Source organism: Hemitrygon akajei, chromosome 6 (assembly GCF_048418815.1).
Source record: "Hemitrygon akajei chromosome 6, sHemAka1.3, whole genome shotgun sequence".
Taxonomy (NCBI): Eukaryota; Metazoa; Chordata; class Chondrichthyes; order Myliobatiformes; family Dasyatidae; genus Hemitrygon; species Hemitrygon akajei.
This window is the reverse complement of record NC_133129.1, coordinates 92,709,110-92,727,010: the sequence shown is the minus strand read 5'-3', so window position 1 is coordinate 92,727,010 and position 17,901 is coordinate 92,709,110. Positions and strand designations below refer to the sequence as shown.

General features: G+C 40.6%; 1 protein-coding gene across 6 annotated transcripts in view; it reads left to right on the top strand.

Moving 5' to 3' along the window:
- Positions 1-17,901, top strand: part of LOC140729277 (GRB10-interacting GYF protein 2-like) — a 149,352-nt gene that overhangs the window by 55,641 nt on the left and 75,810 nt on the right. For 5 of the 6 annotated variants that reach the window (XM_073048874.1, XM_073048873.1, XM_073048872.1 and 2 more), the window contains exons 6-10: positions 3,515-3,577; positions 5,027-5,156; positions 7,552-7,647; positions 14,923-15,034; positions 17,365-17,473. In XM_073048874.1, coding sequence (XP_072904975.1) covers positions 3,537-3,577; positions 5,027-5,156; positions 7,552-7,647; positions 14,923-15,034; positions 17,365-17,473 — 488 coding nt within the window. In that variant the 5' untranslated portion in view covers positions 3,515-3,536. Of the gene's footprint in view, positions 1-2,470; positions 2,583-3,514; positions 3,578-5,026; positions 5,157-7,551; positions 7,648-14,922; positions 15,035-17,364; positions 17,474-17,901 lie in introns of all 6 variants that reach the window. The other variant, XM_073048871.1, reaches the window with a different exon arrangement.

Sequence of the window (17,901 nt, the reverse complement as noted above, 5' to 3'; positions counted from 1 at the left end):
TCGGTCATTGGAAAAGCGTTAGGCTATAGTCAGTCAACTATCGGAACAATTTTAAAGGATGAAATGAGGATAATGGAGCATGTGAAAGGCTCTACCCCAATGAAAGCTACAGTTATTACTAAGCAATGCAGTGGTTTGATTATTGAAATGGAAAGGCTATTGTTAATTTGGTTAGATGATCAAAATCAGCGTAATATTCCTATTAGCCTTACTTTACTGCAAGAAAAGGCTTGAAGCCTTTTCCATGATTTAAAAGCTGTACGTACAGCAAGTGAAGGTGCTAGTGATGAAGAATTTATTGCGAGTAGGGGTTCAGTCGTTTCAAACTGAGGGCAAATTTACATAATATTGAAGTGCAAGGTGGAACAGCGAATGCCGATGTTAAGTGCTGCGAGTGATTTTCATGAAATGTTTAAAAAATTATTGAGGAGGGAGGTTATTTGCCAGACCAAATACTTAATGTAGATGAGACTGGCTTATTTTGGGGAAAAAAGTGCCTGAAAGGACCTACATTTCGAAAGAGGAAAAAAATGCACCAAGGCATAAGGCATCGGAGGATAGGTTAACGTTATTGCTTGGGGGTAATGCATCCGAGGATTCAAGCTCAAGCCTTTGCTTGTGTATCGCTCCTTAAATCTGAGGGCACTTCGTCATATCATTAAGGCATCTCTTCCCATTATTTGGAAGGCAAATTCAAAGGCTTGGGTTACAATTGCCGTCTTTGAAAATTGGTTCTTGAGCCATTTTGTTCTTGCTGTTGAACGTTATTGCTTGGCCAAGAAAATTCCTTTCAAGATTCTCCTTGTGCTTGACAATGCACCAGGACATCCAAGCACTTTAGATGACCTTCACCCCAATGCAAAAGTCATATTTTTACCCCTCAGCACCACATCGCTACTTTAGTCCATGGATCAGGGAGTCATAGCCTTCTTGAAGGCATATTATTTATGGCGAACCTTCTCACAAGCAGTCAGGGCTACCCAAGATGATGTGATGAGCTTAAGGGAGTTCTGGAGGGATTATAACATCTATGATGCCATCAGAAATATAGCTGATTCTTGGGATGAAGTGAAGCAGTCAAATATGGAAGGGGTGTGGTTTAAATTGTGCCCCCAGTTTGCGCATGCTTCTCAGGGATTTACAGCTGACGACATTGCCGAAGCCAGGCAGTCTGTGGTTGATATTGGTAATGAACTGCGGTTAGACATCAGTGAAAATGATGTTGTAGAATTGCTCGATTCTCATGCCGAAGAACTGACCAATGAAGACCTTATGGAACTAGAGCAGCAGATGATAGAGTTTGAGATAGAAGAAGACTGTGACCTAGGAACACTGGAACTGAAAAAGTTTGCAACGAAAAAGTTTGCAATGAAAAAGTTAGCTGAAGCCTTTCATCTCATTGAAGCAGGGATGGCAAAGTTAGAGGAGCAAGATCCTAATACAGAGAGGTTTGCCAAAGTTTACCGTGCAGTTACCGAGAACTTCAGCTGCTACAAGGCCACTTATGACGGAAAAAAGAAAAGCTCTGTACAAACCTCCCTTGATGCCTACTTCAAGAAATTGACTCCAGTAGTAAACCTGCCCTCTCCAGCAGCAGAATTAAAACCTGACTCTCCAGCACCTGGTCCATCATAATGTTACCTCACGAATGCCCCTTCCAGTATGCAAGACGTTGATGCAACCATATGTAGTTACTTTTATTATTACGGTATTATTATGTACGGTATTGTATTATTTTGTTTAAGATGTTTTAGTGTACGTATTTGGGTCAGCACCGCTCCCATTTGTCCCATTTAACCTGTCGCAGTATGATGGATTTTAGAACCCGGGGCAGCTCAGGTCATGTCACCTGTGGTGTACAGTACGTACTGTTCTGTATCTGTTCCATTGATGGAAAACGATCATGGTTGAAAATACTGTAAGGTGGAAATAATGAAGCGATTGGAAAGAGGTGAGATGTATTCGGTCATTGGAAAAGCATTAGGCTGCAGTCGGTCACCGATTGGAACAATTTTAAAGAATAAAGTGAGAATAATGGAGTATGGGAAAGGCCCTGCCCCGATGAAAGCTACAATTATTATTAAGCAACATAGTGGTTTAATTATTTAAATACATACTGTACATTTCTTATGTGTTTTATGTGCATAGAAAGGTAAAATATATACTATATACTAAGACAACATTTGACTAACTGACGCTAAATAATACCGGATGTACCTAATCTGACTTGCGTACAAATCCGACTTAAAGACGGACTCAGGAATGGAACTCGTACATAACCTGGGGACTGTCTGTATTTTACAATACTGCCGTGCTTTGGAGGTAGCTTGTGTTGTTTCTGCTCAAGTCCAAGTCCAAAGCTCTTAATTGGTTCTTTCAGCTGACCATTTGTATGTTTTGCTACTAAATCTAATACTTACCAAGGCTAATAGTTCTAGGAATTAATTATAACTTGTCTTTATTCTTCTAGCATTGAGCATACTTGTGCAGGCTACATTGGAAGGCCACGTGATGAATAGGAACCAAATCTTACAACTCTCCTTTAAGCATTATCTTAGTATTTCTGCATAATTTGGAATAATGTGAGTGTATTATGTGGGTTCATTATTGTAGCCTCCCAGTACCTGCATAAAAAGCACAGTGGTCTATATATTCTGACTGGTTGCATCACCATCTGGTATGGGAGGAGGGGTTGGCATGGCTACTAAACAGGATTGAAGTAAGTTGCAGAAAGTTGTAAAATTAGTCAGCTTCATCATGGGTACTAGCTCAAGGAGTGATTCCTCAGGAAGATGGCATCTATCATTAAAGACCCGTACCACTCAGGCATGCCCTCTTTTCTTTGCTACTGTCAGTAAGGAGGTACAGAAGGCGCACACTCAAGGATTCAGGAAACAGCTTCTTACACTCCAATTTTTAAATGGATATTGAACCCATGAACACTACTGCACAACTTTTTAAAACTTACTGTTTTGCTCTACTTATTTTAACTTAACTATTTAGTATACATATATAATTACTGTAATTCAGTTTTCTGTAGGATGTTTTTCTAAATTCAGTATGTTTGCTGGTGATATTAAACCTGATTCGGATCTGTCTATTTAAAAAAAAAGAATTGTATTGTTGGTGTTTTTATGGCTTCTTTAACATTGTATCTGTTAACATAGCTTATTCTAGGGTTCTTAAGCTTTTCCTTTCCAGTATTCCCATTCTATAGTAATCCTTTTCCAGAAGGTATTTTGTGGGTGGTGACTGGCATCTGGTACATAAGTCAGTTTTAATAGTGCAGTGGGATTAGTTTTAATTCTTGACTCTAGTGCCATCTGTAGCACTGTTATAGGCAAGGGAAGAAGTGGAGAATAGATAGTGTTGCCCAGGTGATGAATGATTATTCCAAAAAACAGCTAATGCAAATGCTCAATCACCAAAATGGCTATTGAAGCATTGTATTAAAGCTCGTCAACTTGCCTAATTTCTTAATAGAAATGTTATCTTTGTGTTTCTCATTTTGTAGAACTGTTGTCAAAGACAAGGAAATGGCAGCAGAGACTCAGACACTCAACTTTGGACCAGAATGGTAAGGGGTATCCTTTCAATGCTGCAGTTAGGATTATTAATGGGTATATGGAGTCATTGAGAATATGCAACTATCTGCGTGTCTGATACGTGTTACCTAAAGTGGCGTAGTGGCATCAGCATCGAGTGGTCCTGGGTTTGAATCCAGTTGGCTCCTTGCACACTTTCCATCCATGCTGTGTTGAGCGTAGAGTTAGCAACTCGGCCTAATTTTTTAAAAAAGTGACAAAATGCTAAAGAAACAACAAGGCTGCCAGCTGATGCAGATAGAATGACAACAGCAAATGTGTTATCTTAAGTTCCTTGAGCTCATTAATTACAATGGATTTCAGCCTGATTTTTAAAGATTAATTGAGTTATTTCTGTACAATTTCATAACATAATATTGGTACTGAATATAGTCCCCTACTCATATCATTGTGGTGTCTTACTGAATTAAGTTTTCATCTAATTATCTTTGTGCAACCTAACCTGAGTCCAACATAAGCCTTCCTTCCCCCTGCCACACCAACCTTCTGTTTTAACTGCTTATAATTGAACAGCAGACTCATTAATTCTGCAATCACGTTCTTGTCTCAGATTTATCCAAATGAGTGTTGAGGCACTTGGGAAATGTTGATATGGAGGAAGAGACCCTTCAGCCTATTGTGCTTTTGCTGGCTCTCCAGTTTGATCCAATTCTCATGTTCTTTGATTTTGCAGGTGATCTTTTCAGTTCAATGGTTCCATTTAATATTAGAGAATGTATACAATATACTACCTGAAATTCTTACTCTCCACAGACATCCATTAAACAGAAGAAAAACCCCAAAGAATGAATGACAGGGAAAGCAAGAATCCTAACCGCCCCCTCAGTTATTCCAACAAAAAGCATCAGCCACCATCAACCACCAAGCAAACAATAGCAAAACCCTTAAAGGGACCGTGATCTAGAATCCATCAAAAACCACTGTTCACATGACAGTTCGGCATGCCACAGGCTCTCTGACTAACAAGGGAGAGAGAGGTGTTGCTGCTGCCACTTTCAGTGTTACTATCTGTCGAATCGCTTTTATTTTTGAGTTCTGTGGGGAAATATTTGATGGGCCCAGATATTTTCTTTGGAATAAGAAAGTTGGAAGTCATAGATTTGGAGGGAGGTGGGGGGGGGGAGGAGGTGCTGGTGGAACAAATAACCATGGAGCAGTTCTTTAAAGGTTTTACTTGTCCTGCTGTAATCTCATTTTAATAAAGAGGCCAAAGAATTAGAGAGAGGGGAGCAGTCTAAATTGTACATTTCATTCCTTCTGAGTTGTAGCAGTGATTATTGTTTAATAGTTTAACATTACTTCTGATTGTTCACTCATTATTGGATGGAATTTGAGTTTTCTCTGTACACTTTATACTTTAAGTTTCAGGATTTTACTATTATATATGTATCTTTTTGAATGCCTTTTTCCCTCTACTATAGGCTTCGTGCATTGTCCAGTGGTGGAAGTGTTGCGTCCCCACCTCCTTCACCTGCATTGCCAAAATACAAATTAGCAGATTATCGTTATGGACGAGAAGAAATGCTAGCACTTTATATGAAAGATAATAAGGTAATCACAACAGGATTCTAGAAGTTTATAAGTCCCATTTGTTGTGTGTCACCAACTTTGTCCTTTGTGGATCCGACAATTTCTGTTGTTAAAAAGGTAACTAAATAGCTGGCTGTGTTTGTCAGGTTTTCATATCTGGCCAGTTAGTATGTTGAATGAACATTCAAAGATTCAAAGTACATTTAGTATCAATTAATGTATAAATTATACAACCTTGAGATTTGTTTGTTAATGAGTAGCCACAAAGCAAGTAACCTGAAAGAAACCAATTAAAAAATAAATGACCAACATAAGCGAAAAGGGGTAAAAAAACAAATCATGCAAACAATTGAAGCAAACAGCAACAATCTGAACCAAATTGAACTCTCAGATCTGAAACCCAGAGTAGGCCCAAGGCCTCAATTATCAGTTCATCATATTAGAGCATAGCAGCCAGGGCAGTCTTCATAGCCTCGGTGCCATGGAGAGAGGAGCAGCCATCACAGAAAGGGCAAGAAATCGGCTCTTGCATCTGATTTAGGCCGGCATTTAAATTGACCAAACAATGGAATATCAAAAGTCTCTGGCGCCCAGGAGAGAGGAGTGAACATGGTGGAAAGCAAACAAAATCAGCTCTTGCATCTGATTTGAGCTGGCATTTAAATTGCCTAAACAACAGATTGTACAATTATGATATCCAGGAAGTGGATGAAAATTGTTTCATGAATTATAAGGGCCAGAGACAAAGAGTAGCAAATACTGTTTGATTTGGTTTAGTTGAATGCCTCTTCATTTATTTTGGCTAAACCTTCCTTCACATGGTTAATTGGAATTAAAATAAATATGTCCTCAGTTTTTAATTTGTGCATGAGCTCTGGGATTTGTTTTGCATTTGAAGTAAGTTCCTTAACAGCAGCTCTCTATGATTGTGATATTGGGCCTTTCAATCTAGGAAGCCGCTGCACTTCCTTCTTTAACTGCAGTCCCGTACCAGCTCATTTGTTTTTCAAATTAACATGAGTAAAACTATTATTCCTGGACTATCTGAATGTAGATTGAAAAGATACAGATTGATTTAAACTGTTTGGAACTTGACAAAATTAGTGATTTGAAGGCAAAGGACTCCTTGACTCCAACATAGGATGTCACATTCCATTGTGTCTTAAAGGAATCGCAGCTAAGTTTCAGTACTTATACAAAAACTTAAGAATCCATAGGAGTAAGATGAACTCATTGGCAAGTGGTATTGACTGCCTATCAAAGAAGGAAAGACTGCATCCATTTGGCAGTAACAAGTAAAATAGCTCCCTCCCATCAGCAATGGTTGTACAAGTGGTAAAGGGCAAGATAAGTACAGAAATTAAAATGGATGACACAAAATATGGTTGAAGGTGCACTTTTGGATGTTGGCAATCTCCTTTGTGTATTGATGTACTTGCTGTGGAAAAATATTCCAATCATGTGCATTGGGTGAAGATACAAGGTTGTAAGCTATATAACGCATTAGCACAAGTGTCTTTGGAAACCTCATATTGCAGGACGCTCTGACCCTAGAGGCCCTGGAGAATCTTTTGGTGTAACACAGTGATTCCTTACTGGCAACAAGTTAAGCTACTAATTGCTTTATTTATTCCACTTTTTCTGGAGAACGATCAGTGCAATAATACTTTAACTTCCCTTTTGGAGTTGAGCTCTTGAACTGCCTATACGACTTGGTAATTTTATGGTTTGAACTGAAGTCTGTAAGGTGCAGGGTGGTCGTGGCGTGGTGTGTACAGGCTGAATTGAGGCAGTGAGGCACAGGCCCTGAGAGTGCATCAAAGTGGTGGGGCCCAGGTCTGAGTGAGGAATGAGCCAATGAGGGATAGGCTGATTTTCAGCCCAGCAAGGTTTACTCATCTCTGCACTGCCCTGAGGCTGTGGCCTGCAACTAATGGGCTTCTGGACTGGCTATAGTGATGACTGGTTCGTGGCTGTGGACTCACTTTCGTGAACTTTTAGTTCAGAATGTTATTTGGTTACTTTTAATTGTTTGCATGATTTATGTTTTGCTTTACAGTGGGTTTTATTGGGTTTCTTTGCCTGTAAGGTGACAAATCTCAAAGTTGTAAAAAGTATACATTCTTTGATAATGTACTTTGAACTTGAGGGTTATTAGTTATATTGTTTTACAACTGTAATTTTAATCTTCAACAGAACAGTAAAGCCACAGTATTGTTTCTCCATTCACTCTGCTGTTCTTAGTTTACCTCTAGACTCAGTGCATTTGCCTACTTGAAGCTTTGTGGTGCGAGGGGGCACTGAAAACTCTAGGACATGAGCGTGTAGGTCGTGCATTTCAAAGCAAATGAAACCAGAAGCAGGAGTTACATTAGCTTATATACAAATAACCAGTTCCTCATTTTAATTTTACCAGGTTCCTGAAGAGTTGTCAGATAAAGAATTCCTGGCTATTTTACAGGATGAACCACTTCTGCCCTTGGCACTTGTACCTCTTACAGAGGAAGAACAGGTGGGTTATAATGTGGCTGATAGAAGGCTGCGGATATTGCTGGATAAAGTGCTGAAATATTCTATATTTTTCCTGAGTGGAATTGATAATTGTGTAACAGCTAGACTTGTTGAAAGTCTCTTGTGTATTTAACCTAGGACATGGCTAATAAAACTCCAGCTATAAAAAAATGGAATAGAAGTAAACAAGTTGAGACATTCCTTCATTTAATTCAATATATTGTGCACTCGAGCTGGAAGATTCCGGACTGCTGACAGCACAAACCTTCAAATAGCTTTTGATTGCTCTGGGCAAATACAAATGAAGTTTCTTTCCTACTTTTAGTGCACTTTAGGAAAGAATTAGGTTGCTCAATCTTAGTTATATTTTTGAGTATTTATTTAAATTCAAGCTGCCTGCAATTCATGGTATATAGAACAGTTACTATGCGAAAGATGATCTGATCAAGATAAAACTACATAATACGCACAAAATGTTGGAAGAACTCAGCAGGTCAGACAGCATCTATGGAAAGGAATAAACAGCTGATATTTTGGGCCAAGACTTTTCATCAGGACTGAGAAGGAAGGGGGAAGAACCAAGGTGAGGAGGTGGGGGGGAGGGGAAGGTAAGGAGTACAAGTTGGGAGGTGATGGGTAGAAAAGGTAAAGAGCTGGAGAAGAAAGAATCTGATGATGGCAGAGGAGAGGAAAGACATGATGTAGTTTGAGGGAATGCTTTGTCGAGTATCTTCACTCCATCCACAAAACGCAGGATTTCCCGGTGGTCAACATTTTAATTCCAATCTTCATTCCCATTTTGACGTGTTGGTCCATAGCCATCTCTACTGACAGGATGAGGCCACTCGTGTTGCAGGAGCAACACCTATCTGGGTAGCCTTCAACCTCATAGCATGAATATCGATTTCTCTAACTCCAGTCATTTCTTTATTTCCATTCTACACTCTGGCTCCACTCTTATCTTTTTTCTTCTCACCTGCCTATTACCACACCCCATGCCCCTCCACCTTCCCTTTCTCCCATAATCAACTCTCCTCTCCTATCAGCTTTCTTCTGCTGTCCTTTACTTTTCCATGTATCATCTCTAAACTTCTTAATTTACCCCTCACCCCTTCACCACCCATCATATCTTGCTATCAAAGTCTAGCCATTGCTCCTTCCCCTTCCCCTTCCCCTACCACCTTTCTGGCCTTTTCCTCTCTTCCTTTCAAGTCCTGATGAAATGGTCTCACCCCAAAATGTCAGCTGTTTATTCCTTTCCAGTATTGCTGCCTGACGCACCGAGTCCCTCCAATATTTTGTGCGTGTTGCTCTGAATTTCAAGCATCTGCAGTATCGCTTATGTTTACCATGGTTTCGTTCCACTCTTTGGAGAGTGGTGCAGTATCTTTTCCCCATGATTGATGAGTAGCAGATTCAAAATTAGAATCGAGTTTATTATCACTAACTTGTGCGTCATGAATTTTGTAGTTTTTTCAGTTACTGTGGCATCTTTGGAAAGATGGGAATGTGTAGATGGGGATGTCTAGAAGCTATGGAACTCTATCCAACTCGAGCTTTTTTTGGACATGTACTTAATTAGACATTTCTGTTCATTGCTGACCTTTATTTTTTGAGATTCAGTGTGGAATTGGCCCTTTGAGCCAGGCTGCCCAGTAATCCTTCGTTTTATTGTAGCCTAATCATGGGAAATTTAGAATGACCAATTAACCTACCAACCGGTTTGTCTTTGGACTGTGTGAGGAAACCCATGCAGTCATGGAGAATATACAAACTCCTTACAGGCAGCAGCAGGAATTGAACCCAGGTATCTGGTACAATAAAGCATTGTGCTAACTACTATGCTTTCATGTCATCCCACATTCTGCTTATTTTGCCCTTAATGAACAAGTGGTGAATTCACTGTGATATGATTTGGGATATGATATGCTGAAGACTGTAGTTGAATGCTAATTTTTAAAGGAGATATCAATAATTGGAACTAGTACACCTTGTAAGGCCATAAGATATACAAGCAGAGTTGGGCCATTTGGCCCATCGAGTCTGCTCTGCCATTTTCATCATGGCTGATCCAATTTTCCTCTCAGCCCCAGTCTCCTGCCGTCTCCTTGTATCCCTTCATCACCTGACCAATCAAGAATCTATCGACCTCTGCCTTCAATGTACAAAAGGCTTGTCCTGCACAGCTGCCTGTAGCAAAGAATTACACAGATTCTCCACTCTCTGGCTAAAGAAATTGCTCCTCTTATCCGTTCTAGCATAACGTCCCTCTATTCTGAGACTGTGTCCTCTGATCTTAGACTGTCCCGTCATAGGAAACATTCTCTCCACATCCACTCTTATCAAGGCCTTTTATCAATGAGGTCACCCCTCATTCTTCTGAATTTCAGCAAATACAGGCCCAGAGCCATCAGACACTCTTCTTATGACAAGCCATTCAATCCTAGAATCATTTTCCTGAACCTTTGAACCTTCTCCAGTTTCAGCACATCCTTTCTAAGATGAAGCTCAAAGTTGCTCTCAATACTCCAAGTGGGGCCTCAACAGTGCTTTATACAGTCTCAATGTTACATCCTTGCCTTTGTATTCTAATCCTCTTGAAATGAATGTTAACATTGCATTTGCCTTCCTCACCACAGACTCAACCTGCAAATTAACCTTTAGGGAATCCTGTGCAAGGACTCCAAGTGCCTTTGCTCCTCAGTTTTTTTTTGTATTTTCTCTCCATTTAGTAGTCAGCCCTTTTATTTCTTCTACTGAAGTGCATGATCATACATTTCCTAACACTGTATTCCATCTGCCATTTCTTTGCCCATTCTCCTAATCTATCTGAGTCCTTCTATGGCCTCTCTACTTCCCCAAAACTACCTGCCCTTCCACCTAACTTCATATCATCTGCAAACTTTTCAACAAAGCCATCAATCCCATCATCCAAATCATTGACATGTAACATAAAAAAGAATTGGTCCCAACATATATCCCTATGGAACACCAATAGTCACTGGTAATCAGTCAGAAAAGGCACCCTTTATTCCAACTCATCTTCCTGTCAATCAGCCACTGCTTTATCCGTGCTAGAATCTTTCCTGTAATACCACAGACTTGTAGCTTGTTAAGCAGTTGCATCTGTAGCACCTTGTCAAAATCCTTCTGAAAATCCAAGTACACAAACATCAACTGATTCTCCTTTCTCTATCCTGCTTGTTATTTCTTCAAAGAATTCCAACAGGTTTGTCAAGCACTGAGGTCAAACTAACTGGCCAATTGTTTCCTTTCTTCTGCACCTCTCTCTCTTCTTAAAAAGTGGAGTGACATTTCCAACTTTCCAGTCTTCTGGAACCATGCCAGAATCTAGTGATTCTTGAAAGATCATTAGTAATGCCTCCACAATCTCTTCAGCCATCTCTTCCAGATCTCTGGGGTGTACGCCATTTGGCCCAGATGACTTAACTACCTTCAGCCTTTCTGTTTCCCAAGAACCTTCTCTCTAGCAATGGTAACTTCACACACTTCATGACCCCTCACACCTGGAACTTCTACCATACTGCTAGTGTCTTCCATAGTGAAGACTGATGCAAAATACTTAGTTCATCAGACAGTTCATTGTCCCCCATTACTATCTCTCCAGCATAGTTTTTTAGCAGTCTGATATCAACTTAAAGCCTCTCTATTTTACTCTTTTATATATTTGAAGAAACTTTTGTTATCCTCTTTAATATTATTGGCTATCTTACTTTGTATTCCATCTTTTCGTTCATGACTTTTTAAGTTGCCTTCTGTTTGTTTTTAAAATCTTCTCAATCCTCTAATTTTCCATTAATTTTTGCTCTATTTGGCTTTTATGTTAGCTTTAATTAGCTTGGTTGTGTCATCTTCCCTTTAGAATACTTCTTTCTCTTTGTGATGTGTAAATCCTGTGACTACTGGATTGCTTCCAGAAATTCCAGCCATTGCTGCTTTGCCATCATCCCAGCCTTTTTTCCCCCCAATCAATTCTGGCCAACTCTGGACTCATGCCTCTGTAATTCCCTTTATTCCAGTGTAATGCTGATCAACTTTCAGGGTGAATTTGATCATTGCGATCACCTTCCCCTAAGGATTCTTTTACCTTAAGCTCTCTAATCAATTCTGGTTTATTGCACAACACCCAATCCGAAATAGCTGATCCTCTAGTGGGCTCAACCATGAGCTGCCCTAAAAAGCCATCTTGCAGACACTATAAATTCCTCCTTCTGGAAACCAGCACCAACCTGATCTTCCCAATCTATCTGCATTTTGAAGCCCCCCGTAACTATTGCACCTTAGCCCTTTTGGCATGTGTTTTCTATCTTCTGTAATTTATAGGCAAAATTCTTACTACTGTTTGGGGGTCTCAACTCTCATTGGGGTCTTTTTACCCTTGTAGTTCCTTAGCTCTATCCACAATCATTCAACACCTTTTGACCTGATGTCACCTCTTTCCAATGATTTGATTTCATTTTTGCCCACAGAGCAATGCCACTCCCTCTGCTTTTCTGTCTGTCCTTTCGATACAATGTGCATCCTTGGATATTAAGCTCTCAGTTATCTTCTTTCAGCCACTATTCAGTGATGCCTACAACCATACCTGCCCGTCCGCAACAGTGCTGCAAGTTCATCTACCTTATTCTGTATACTGTATGCATTCAGATATAACACCTTCAGTCCTGTATTCACCCTTTTCAATTTTGTCCACCTTTTACATTGCAGCTTATCCTGTTGACTGCAATTTTACCCTATCAGCAGCCTTTCCTGACTACACATTGCGGTTTGTAAACCAGCTACTTCATCTTCAGCACTATTGTCCACCTTTCCTATGATACTGCTTGCGCTGAAATATATGCAGCTCAGGACATCGGTTGCACAATGCTCAACCTTTTGGTTGCTAATTTTGAGGTCTTAACAACATCTGCCTCCACAATGTCTTCACTAACTGTTCTGGCACTCTGGTTTTCATCTCCCCCTGCAACCCCACACCATGCAGCATTAATAGACCTTCTGGCTAGGATGTTGTCTTCCCTTCTGTACAGGTCCTACCTTCCCTGGAAGGGAGTCGAATGATCCAAAAACCTTATGCCTTCCTTCCTGCACCAACTCCTTGGCCACATATTAAACTATAAAATCTTCCTGGTTCTGGCCTCACTAGCATGTGGCAGAGTTACCAATCCTGAGATCACTGCTCTGGAGGTTCTGCCTTTTAACTTAGCACCTACCTAACTCCCTGAACTCCCTATGCAGGACCTTGTCACTCTTCCTACCCATGTCATTGATACCTACATGGACCACGACTTCTGGCTGTTCACCCTCCCATTTAAGAAAGCTGAGGACTCAATCCAATACATCCTGGATCCTGGCACCTGGGTAGAAACTTGCCATCTGGGATTCTTGTTTTCGCCCACAGAACCTTCTATCTGTTCCTCTATCACCTCTGTGTGCCTCTTCTTCCCCCTTCCCTTCTTAGTCATAGAGGCAGACTCAATGCCAGAGATCTGATCACTGTGATTTTCCTCTGTTAGGTCATCCCCAGCCCCTCTACCCCCCAACAGTATTCAAAGTGCTGCACAGGCTCCTTAACCCCTTTCCCCTTCCTGACTGTCATCCAGTTTTCTGTGTCCTGCACCTTGGGTGTAACTACCTCTCTGTATGCCCTATCACCCAGCCTCCTGAATGATCTAGAGTTCATCCAATTCCAGCTCCAACTCCTTAATGCCGTTTGTTAGAAGCTGTAGCCTGGATGCACTTCTCATATTTGTGGTTGTCAGGGACACTGGAGATCTCCCTGCCTTCCCTGTCCCGCAAGAAGAACATTTCACTATCCTGCTTGTCATCCCTACTATTCTAGCTGAGCAGATATTTTGAGGTAAATGAAATGTGAGCAGGAATAAAATCTCAATTGTAGGAACTGGAATTATAACTAATGTTTCCAGGGCTGTCGGTTATCTTCACTTTTGTTTTAATTTAATCCTTGCTGATGCTTACTGAATAGGAAAGTTTTTGAAGAAGAACTGTATCTCTTTTATACTTGTAAATCTTGGCTGTATGTAGTCAGGTTCATTGCATGCAGAGAATTAGGTGGGTGAGTGCTGGGACTTCGAGCAAAGAAGCATCGCAGTAGTGGATTCTGAACTTCTCACTCCCAATGGCAAAGCTTTAAACCTTAGGAGGAAGTGGCTGGATAGTACTACAAAAAAAAACTTGTATTTGTAATAGCTTTGCATATCACTTTCAGGAAATCTTGAGGCCAGTGAAGCACTTTTTGGGTGTAGCCACTGTTGCAATGCAATAATCTATGCCCACTTGATGGTGCCAGTGAGGTAGTTTGTCTTTCTTCTGAATGTTGAATTTGCACTTGTCCAATTAATTGCAGATTATTTTGTCATACTTCTGACTGTCCACAAAAAGCTTCAGAAGGTTGGTCACTGTAGACACACCAGCCCCTGACCTGCACATAGAGCGTCGGCATTATGTTATTTCTGCAGTTCATCAGTGGTAATGCTATATTCAGAATGAGAATCAGGTTTAATACCACTGGCATATGTTGTGAAATTTGTTAACTTTGTGGCTGCGGTACAATGCAATACGATAAATAGAGGAAAAAACTGATTTTCAGTGTGTATGTATATGTGTGTATATTAAGTAGTTACATTAAAATTAGTACTGCAGAGCAGAAATTAAAAAGAAAGTAGTAAGGTGGTGTTCATGGGTTCATTGTCCATTAAGAAATTGGGTGGCAGAGGAAAGAAGTTGTTCTTCTGTACCTCCTTCCTGACGGTAGCAATGAGAAGAAGGCTTGTCCTTTGTTGTGGGGGTCCTTAATGATGGATGCTGCCATTCTGAAGCTCTGCTCCTTGATGTCGTCTTGGATACTATGGAGGCTAGTACCCATGATGGAGCGGATAGTGGGTTAGATGCTTGCTTTCTAAGGCAGAGGTTCCCAACCCGAGGTCCACAGTCCACATGGTTATTGATAGGGGTCTGTGACATATAAAAGGTTGGGAACCCCTGATCTAAAGTGATCCTTATCTGGTATTTTGTGGTGTGAATGCTACTTATTATGTACAGCCTTTACTTCAGTATTGACTGAATCGTCTAGGTCCTATATATAGAGTATTGGCAAATGTTTGGCTGAAATAGCATTCATTACTCGAGGAATTTACAGGTTACACCCCAGTATGATGCTGCTGAAAGATAGAGCTTGGTATTTGAAAGGACTTTTGAATTTCATTTTAACTGAGATCTTTTTTTAAATCCCATGCAGCGAAACTTTTCAATGTCTGTCAACAGTTCGGCAGTGATGAGATTGATGGGGCGGGGAGGAGGAGCCCCACCAGCAGGGGTGGTCAGAGGCCGAGGTGGTGCCAGGGGCCGGGGTAAGTAACCAGTTTATGCCAACCCAAACCTCCCAACAGTTAAGCAATCTAAAAACCAGCTTAGAACCAAGGTTCAGAGTTAGTTCACAAGACCCCCTCATTAAATGAATTTATCCATTGTGTCATGTGGCTGTTCAGTTGATCTATAGCTCATCTTGTACACTAACAAATCACCTCTCATCCTCCTTCATGCCAAAGAGAAAAGCCCCCACATGTTCGACCTTTCCTCATAAGATGTGCTATCTTATCCAGGCAGCATCCTGATGAATCTTTTCTGCACCCTCTCTAAAGTATCTAGTTCATTTCTGGAGCAATGCAATGCCAGCATGTAAAGTTGTACACCTCTTCCCATCTAGGTTGTTTGGAGAATTCCCCCCCCCCCCCCCCCCCCCAAACTCATTCAACACCCGTTTGATGACCTAGAACTTAGCACAGAGCAACATTCTGCAGCAGACTCTTGACTCTCATGTTCCAGGCTGTCTGGTACAACCGTTAATGGTCTCTTTAAGATAAAAAGAAATTCAATGGTAACAGTTCACTTTAGGTTTATTAGGTTGATACCTGGAACGGGCAGATTAGTCTTGTGAGAAAAGGTCTGACAGACTAGACTTTGAACCCCTATAGAGTTTAAAAACTGACATCTTTGCACGTTTGACAAGGTGAATGAATGTGAAGAGGATGTTTCCTCTTGTGGGAGAATCTAGAAGTGGAGATTCATTGCTTTATAAAACACCCATCTAAGGCATGAAGCAAAATACTTATTGATGTCTGAGAGTCTTTGTAGCTTACAAAGGAAAGTAAATGGAGAATATTTGAATATTAAGGGAAAAAGATACAGTCGGCTCTCCTTATCCGCGGATTCTGTATGAGTGGATTCAACCAACCACGGATCGGGAAAACCCGGAAGTTCTCTCTCCAGCACTCGTTGCTTGAGCACGTACAGACTACTTCTTCTTGTCATTATTCCCTAAACAATACAGTATAACAAATATTTACATAGCATTTACATTGTATTAGGTATTATAAGTAGTCTAGAAATGATTTAAAAGTACAGGCAGCCCCCGGGTTATGAATGAGTTCCATTCCTGAGTCCGTCTTTAAATCGGATTTGAGGTTGGAGCAGGTACATCCAGTATTATTCAGCGTCAGCTAGTCAAATGTTTTTCTTAGTATATAGTACATATTTTACCTTTCTATGCATATAAAACACTTAAGAAACATACGTATTCAATAATTTAACCACTGCATTGCTTAGTAATAATTGTAGCTTTCATCGGAGCAGGGCCTTTCACATGCTCCATTAAAATTGTTCCAATCGTTGACTGACTGTAGCCTAACGCTTTTCCAATGACCAATGGCGTTTCACCTCTTTCCGATTGCTTTATTACTTCCACCTTATTTTCAATTGCGATCGTGATTATTTTTGTGAACAGAAACACTGCAGATTCAGAGCTGCACTGCCAGGTCCTAATGATACATGTTAAATAAGGGACTTGAGCATCCACGAATCTTGGTATCCGCGGGGGGGGGGGGGGGGGGGGGGGTGTCCCCAGAACCAATTCCCCCGTGGATAAGGAGGGCCGATTATAGGTACTTGATTAACGAGGGCAGAAAGCTGTTAGGAGTACAGTACACTTATCACCTTGTGTTTCTTCCTCCCCTCCCCCCACCTTCTAATACTGAACTCGTTTTTTTCCTTCAGTCCTGATGAAGAGTCACGGCCTGAAACTTCGATTGTACTCTTTACCATAGACGTTGCTTGGCCTGCTGAGTTTCTCCAGCATCTTGTGTGTGTTGCTAGGAGTACATTTGAGCTTGTATTTGAAGCAACCATGATCTTATTGAATGGAAGAGCAGGCTTGAGGGATTGAATAATTACTTTCTAATTGTTTTTAAGCACATTCATATGTTCCGCAAGCAATTCTTAATTTACTATAAGCTGAATTTAATGCAAGAATCAATGACATTTAAATCAGAGGCTCAGAAGTTGACCAAAATAGATCAGTATGCTGCAAAATGTGAATACGTTTGATGTCAAATTATTTTAGTTTTTTTTTGTTTTTATTGTCTTTAAACCTGGAGCTTGAAATTCAGTTTGTTTCAGTATCCTCCGCTGAATTTCAGAAGCATTGTGTCCTGTTTGTTGCTCTACTGCAGACATTTCAGTGTAGCAAAAGTGGAAGAATATTGAGGTGGAACACAGTATTTTCAAACTCATTTGGGCTCGTGCTGAAGAGATCTTCAAGGAACACTTCTTTCATTTGTAAATGTATTTTGGCCATTGGTGTTCGATCTATCTGAGTACTTCTATCTTGCCCCTTTTCATGCAGGTCGAGGGAGAGGAGAAAGCGGTTATTACCAAAGAAGTTTTGAAGATGGAGAAGGGGGGTTTGGTCGTGGAGGACGTGAAATGCTAAGGAGTCAGAGCTGGGAGGAAAGGTATGTTTCAGGGGGTTCAGTGTTTCATCTTGAGTATTAGAGCATCTATAACTTGGTGTTAAGGTGTAGCAAGGTGTTGAAGCAGGATAGAAAAGTAATGCTTGATGTTGTTTGAACTTCACCTCAAAGTGAAAGCTTTCCTTAGTATCTGTGATGGTGGACTTGATGGACTACTTTGTTGTAAGAGAATAGGAAATTTTGGCTAGCATTTATTTCGTGAGCAGTAAAGTGTGTATTTGGGTGCCCATTGGGATTTTCTTCCAGGTTCAGTTGCCACTTGCATTTAACCCCTGGTAAGGTCCAGCAAGCACAATACAAATGTTTATGAACAGTTTGTCTTTTGTCCTCAAAATAAACTCCCTTTTTTACGTTAATTTGTTGGTAGTGCCTTGTTTTCAAAAAGGTTACTGCTATTTTGATTTCTACAT